Raw genomic sequence first — 6,351 nt, 5'->3', positions numbered from 1 at the left:
AAAACTGTAAAAATAAATTAATAGACAAATGAATATAAAGTTGAAAGGCTGCCTAATGGAAAATTCACAGGGGACAAAAAAAAAAGTAGTTTCTAACGGAAAAAAAAATAATAATTAAATAAAACTTTGGCTACTTTGAGTAGAAAAATAATTACCATATAATTTACTAGAGTCACAAATTACAAGTCAAAGAGTTTTCACTATTATTTTTTATTAGTATGAAATAACATTAAAAAAAAAAAAAAAAAAAAAAAAACCCTGAAAATATCCCCATAAAAGTAAGCGCACATAAGTTTGTGTCTCCGTCTCACCTCTAAAACCATCCACATAAGCAGGAATGGAAAACACGTAAGCATTTATCACAGCTAACAATCAAGACCTTTTATTATTCAACTCATTTTTTTATGTGAAAAACTGTGTTTGTGTTCTCACAGTCACAGCTGTTAATGCAAAGGCAAAAAGGAAGAAACGAGTCGGTGAGAAAGGCCCGCGTTTCCGCTACGTGCTTCTACTACTACTGCTTGTCTTTTTCCTTGCCTTCTAATTTTCCCAAAACATGATAACAAAATAATTAATAATCAATTAAATCAAAGGCAAGACTTCTTCTAGGAAATGCTGACCTGTAGTCCACCACAGACTCATTTATATACGCCAAGCATTTCTCTTCAATCTCACACACCAACATCACTTTCACAATCCAAACAACACAAACAAAAAAAAACTCTGATAAACACAAACACAAAAAATTATTATCATAATTTAACAAAAAAATGGCTTTGATTCTTTGCTTTTTCTTCATCGCCTCTGTGATTGCCTCCTCTGCCTCTGCCTGCGATCGCTGTGTACACAAATCAAAAGTCGCGTACTTCTCCAAAGCCTCTGCGCTTTCATGTAACTTTTCTTTTTTTCCTCATCTCACTTTATTACATAAACCGATATCTATACAGTACTGTTTTATTTATTTAATTTCTTCTTATTATTATTATTACTATCTATAGCCGGAGCTTGTGGGTATGGCTCTATGGCTTTGACAACAAATGGCGGTCACATCGCAGCTGCGATGCCTTCAATCTACAAAGACGGTGCTGGCTGTGGTGCTTGCTATCAGGTCTTTATTATTATTATTATTATTATTATTATTATTATTATTATTATTATTATTTTAATACTCTGTTTTGTTGAAAGTTTATTTAACTGGAAGTCGTATGAAATTTGATTAAATAAACAGATACGGTGCAAGGACGCGAAGCTGTGCTCCGGTGAAGGTGCTAAAGTGACGGTGACCGATCTCAACACGAACAACAAAACCGACTTCGTTCTCAGCAGCAGAGCTTTCAGAGCCATGGCTGCCAAGGGCATGGACCAATCGCTCTTGAAGCTTGGGATTGCTGACGTGGAATACAAGAGGTGAGTGACTTCATTAATTAAATAGTTGAAAAAATATTTGTATGAAATGTAACAGCTTGACTTTTGCTGTTGTTGAATTCGTAATGGTTTTGTTGTTGTGGGGACCACTAGAGAGCTATATTATAGAGAGTAGAGACTAGACCGTTTTTTAAAAAAAAAATAGTTGAATATGAATAATACACGTCTGCCTAGACAAGTGAATAATATCATTTATTGAAGTAACGGATCTAAATTTTAGAAGAAGAAAAAAAATATTAAATACGTATATACATGATTTAGAATAGAATAAGATAAGTATGAAAAAATAATAGCAATAAGCATGTAACAAATAATATAGCAAGACAACGAATAATCAGTGTCAGCATTTTGCTGGTCCTTTTGGGTACCAAATCACTATTTTAATTTGTTGTTTTTATGTGCATATTCAATATTTTTTATTTATTTTATATCTTGTCCGTTTATTTTTTCTTCTTCTGTGAAACAGAGTACCTTGTGAATACAAGCGCAAAAACTTGGCAGTGAGAGTAGAGGAATCAAGTAAAAAGCCAGACTATTTAGCGGTGAAAATACTATACCAAGGTGGTCAAACTGAAATAGTTGGCATTGATGTTGCTAAGGTAACTAATCAATATTATATAGCATTGTTTCAACTATATAATTATATTGTTCCATCATAAATCATAGCATATCACCATTAACTTCAGTCCAAAATCCGAACAATGTACACTTTTGGTCAGTGAATAAGGGAACATTAGACGCAATGGGATATCATAGCATATTGTTCCATGGCTATTATGATAAAAAGCGGAACGATGGGAAATTCGTTTGGGCTTTTTCCTCTAAGGCCTCCGTGTCAGTATATGTCATGATCAATGGGCCTTAGTCCAAAGCCCAAAGTATGTATTATATACTATTTTAAACAGTCATTATTAAATTGTGTTTTCAACAATATATATATATACACACACACAAACACTAAACATTCACTCAACATAAATGCAGAAGATTATTCTAGTAATTAAGTATTAAAAAAATTACTATAGTACTAATGAAATATATTTACTACTTGAAATAAACTATTTTCATGACTTGCAATTTTCGAATTAATTATCTAATTTCTTGCAAAAAAAAAAAAAAAAAAAAAAAAAAAAGAGTCAAATTGAGCATGAACAGGGTGTTTGTCATTGAGTTATCATCATATCAATAACAAAAGAGCAATCTCTTCTCACTATTTGTCATTGAGTTTATTGTCATATAAACGATATTAGCAATAACAGAGCGATCTCTTCTCACCATTTATAAGCGAATAATATGTCTTAACATTGAAGTTTTTCCAATGCTGACAGGTCGGTTCTTCGAACTGGAATTTCATGTCACGGAGAAACGGGGCGGTTTGGGAGACGAGCAGGGTGCCGGAGGGAGCGCTGCAGTTCCGGTTAGTGGTGACTTCGGGTTTCGACGGAAAATGGATTTGGGCCAAAAGCGTACTTCCGGCGGATTGGAAGCCCGCAACGGTGTACGACACCGGCCTTCAGATCACCGACATTGCTCAAGAGGGCTGCTTCCCTTGCGATGAAACCACTTGGAAATAACTCATGTTTTTGCTGATTCCTACTTACCATATATATATATAATACACACCAAACATGAAATGTTTATCTAGAGGTTTAGTTTCAACCGTAATATTCCATTGGCTTGTAGAGTTGGGAAAATTAATAAAATTAATGTTTTGAGATATCAAAAGAATGAAAGAATCTTGTTAGACTCTCGCATGCTTCGCGGATGACTGTCTCATGTACTTTCGAGCTCGTTTGTAGGAATGTACGGCCACCACTAGATGTTTATAATCTATTAATGCATTGGCGACAAGTGAGTAACGTCTCTAAAATATGATATTTGTCTCGGAGGTGCGTCAGGATTAGGAATGGCGATGGGTATGGGTATGAACGCATTCACCTATTCTATTATATGTACCCGTTTTAAAAAAAAATACACGCGATACAGATAACGGTATACCCGCCGAGTAACGGTGTCAAAAATATGCACCCATTATCCGTTAACCCATTATAATAAATTTTTTATTTTAAAAAAAAGAGAAGAAAAATCAAGTCACAGATTAAAGCTAAAATACATAATATATTATACATACAAATATATACAGCTATATATATAAACACAGAGTATCAGAGTATATATACATATAAATATGTATATATATATATATACATATATAAGCGCACAGATTGAAATAAAAAGTTTTTACCTTACAGTCGTATTAGAGTATTAAGTTTTTATATTTTATTACGTTTTTACTATTTTTTTAAATCTTAACGGGTCGGGTTAACAGATTAACGAACGTAGTAAAATTTTCGGTACCCGGATCCGTACCCGCTAAATTGCTAACGGGTAATACCCACTAACCCGTTACTCATTTTGAACGGGTATTACCAGACCCCGTTAAGGTCGGATAACGGGAAGGATAGCGAGTCTCAGATAATATAGCCATTCATAGTCAGGACAACGTCTCTTGCATTATTTTCCTATATAGTTATCATATATTTTTTAAAAATTGTTGTGAGAAACAAAGTCACTATAATAACTTAAGAAAAAATACAGGGACTAACCCACTTGAAATGTTGGAATTGCAATCTAGCCAACGTTTCAACTAAGTTTCAAATGTAGCCACAATTGATGACATGGCTTCATTATTCATATAGAAAATTACATGATTATCATTTCTTTAAAAATTGACAGAAGATGACATGTAGCCAACGTTTGTGCGCAACAAAATAGTCAGGCTTTAATACACGTTATACTCATTTATTCTATATTATTTTCTTTCCTAATTTGTATTCCAATTAGTTGCTCTGAAACGTTAATTTACTTTTCATTGACGTGGATTTGGTTTTCATTTACTTTAAATTCTGGTCGAATCCCCTTAATTAGGGAGTGGTTGTATTTTTTTTAAAATTTTAAACGTAGGAAAATCGGTTATAGATATTTTTTGGTATATTTAAGAAATCGGTTTATTTCTGTTAATCCGGTGAGAGAGAAACAGAGGTGACATGTAGCCGACCTTTGGGCCTAACGAAATAGTCAGGGTTTAATACACATTATACTCATTTATCACATGATATTTTATTTCCTAATTTGTAGTCCAATTAGTTGCTTTGAAATGTGGATTTGCTTTTGATTTGATTTTCATTGACATTCTATTTTAATTCACACATTGATATGTTGCTTCTAGTCAAATCCCCTTAATTAGAGAGTAGTTATTTTTATTTATTTATTTTGAACATAGGAAAATCGAAATTTTGGTAAATTTTCAAGATAAGTTATAGCACTTATCGGTTTATTTATCTCAATTCGGTGAGAGAGAAACATAAGATTTCGTTTATTTTTTTAAAAAATGGTACTAAAAGTGTCTCCCACTTTAAATTTTTGCTTGCTGAAACGTTGGCTAATGGTTGATTTTTTATGAATTACGCTACGAAATGGTACTTTCAATATTTCATATTCGTTGATTTCTGTAGATGGTTAGATTACAAAATTTATCAAATGTTGGCTGAATTCTTAAAATCACATTTGAGATTGACTATGTTGATATAATTATGGACATTAAAAATGAGAATCAATTAGTGTTTATAAAATTATGATATCCTCATTTTATTATTCGGTTTTGAGATATAAGCCCGTGATATTTTACACTTAATAACAAAAAAAAAAAAAAAATAGTTTGCATTGTGTAACTGATTTCAATTCCTTTAGTGATTTATATACTTAACAATCTTTAGTCACAATTGTCCGTCAATTTATCATTAATCTTGATAAAAAAAAATAATAATAATAATAATAAAGAATTTTGTTTCCTTATTTATCCATATTTTCGTTAAAATTTGGATTATAAAATTCTTCCACTACCTATTTAAATTGTAGAAAGTCCATGTTGAATATGAATTAGAATTTGTACTTTGATCAATGTTGGTCCCATCAATGCTTGCATCCTAATTGTTAATCACATCTCGTTTATTGGGCTCAACTATTAAGGCCCCTTGATACTTTTTTTTTTTTGCTTGAAAAGCCTTATACTTTTTCATGACATGATAGCCTTCCACCAGACCCCATTACAAAATGTAAGTGCATATTTCAAAAGAAAATGATAAACATCATTGGAGCGGACAATTGATGTAATAGAGGATGTGGGCTCCACGTATCAGGTGGGTCCCACTATTCTCTCACATCAGCGGTCCGCTGACCGCTGATGTTTATCAGTCCTCTATTTCAAATGATGGTTATAGTATAAAACTAGTGTTGCATCGTAAACATTTACAAGTCGTAAAATTTATAAGTTAGGCAATACAAAGAGAATAATAAAACATTACTCTACCCTTGCATAATAACAATGTTCTCCGCAAACTTACAACACTACATAGATATATATCAAGAGTTTATCACACATAAGCATAAAGCAGTGTGAGCCTTAGTAAAAAAAATGGAAATCGGTGAAGAATAAACAAAGGACAATGTGATGGTGTTGAATTGTACATGATGGCAAGCAACACTCAATCTCTCATCGGAAACCAAATAAAGGACGATCTAAATAGCACTCTAAATATCATAATGTAACAATGAAGGGTGAGCAACACTATCAATAAGTAACCATCACAACCAAGATGTCTCACAAGTAGTGTAAGTCATGGCACAACACTCAACTTATGTGGTTTATTACTCTTCCATGAGATGAGAGAGCCACCAAGAAAAATACATAAGCCAATGATGGACATGTTATTCGTAGGATCACTAATCTTATCAGCATTAGCGTAAGCACGCAACTCTAAGACAACACGGAGAGAAACAAGAGGATCTAAAATAATGTGCTTCGAAAGTACCTATGAATACGAAGAATAATAATCAAAATAAATTGTAGTACAATCACTGACAAAT

The 6,351-nt window shown here is 32.7% G+C and overlaps 1 protein-coding gene across 1 annotated transcript; it reads left to right on the top strand.

Annotated features, from left to right (window-relative positions):
- Nucleotides 1-654: 654 nt before the first annotated feature.
- On the top strand, nucleotides 655-3,276 carry LOC149389491 (expansin-like A1). The gene is made up of 5 exons (XM_089623991.1): nucleotides 655-891; nucleotides 999-1,108; nucleotides 1,229-1,407; nucleotides 1,892-2,024; nucleotides 2,754-3,276. The coding sequence occupies exons 1-5, from the start codon at nucleotides 771-773 to the stop codon at nucleotides 2,997-2,999; spliced, it is 789 nt and encodes a 262-aa protein (XP_089480117.1). The 5' UTR covers nucleotides 655-770; the 3' UTR covers nucleotides 3,000-3,276.
- The last annotated feature ends 3,075 nt before the right edge of the window (nucleotides 3,277-6,351 follow it).

Source organism: Urtica dioica, chromosome 8 (genome assembly GCF_054948205.1).
Source record: "Urtica dioica subsp. dioica isolate 48M chromosome 8, U.dioica_male_clone48M_v1_H2, whole genome shotgun sequence".
Lineage (NCBI taxonomy): Eukaryota > Viridiplantae > Streptophyta > Magnoliopsida > Rosales > Urticaceae > Urtica > Urtica dioica.
Note: the sequence above shows the minus strand (reverse complement) of the source record. Positions and strands in the feature narration are given on the sequence as shown.

Bases quoted from the DNA above. Each gene is read 5' to 3' on its own strand.
- LOC149389491 (XM_089623991.1), top strand. From the start codon at position 771: ATGGCTTTGATTCTTTGCTTTTTCTTCATCGCCTCTGTGATTGCCTCC. The intron at 1,408-1,891 runs GTGAGTGACTTC...TCTGTGAAACAG, and splicing joins GCTGACGTGGAATACAAGAG to AGTACCTTGTGAATACAAGC. The intron at 2,025-2,753 runs GTAACTAATCAA...CAATGCTGACAG, and splicing joins TTGGCATTGATGTTGCTAAG to GTCGGTTCTTCGAACTGGAA.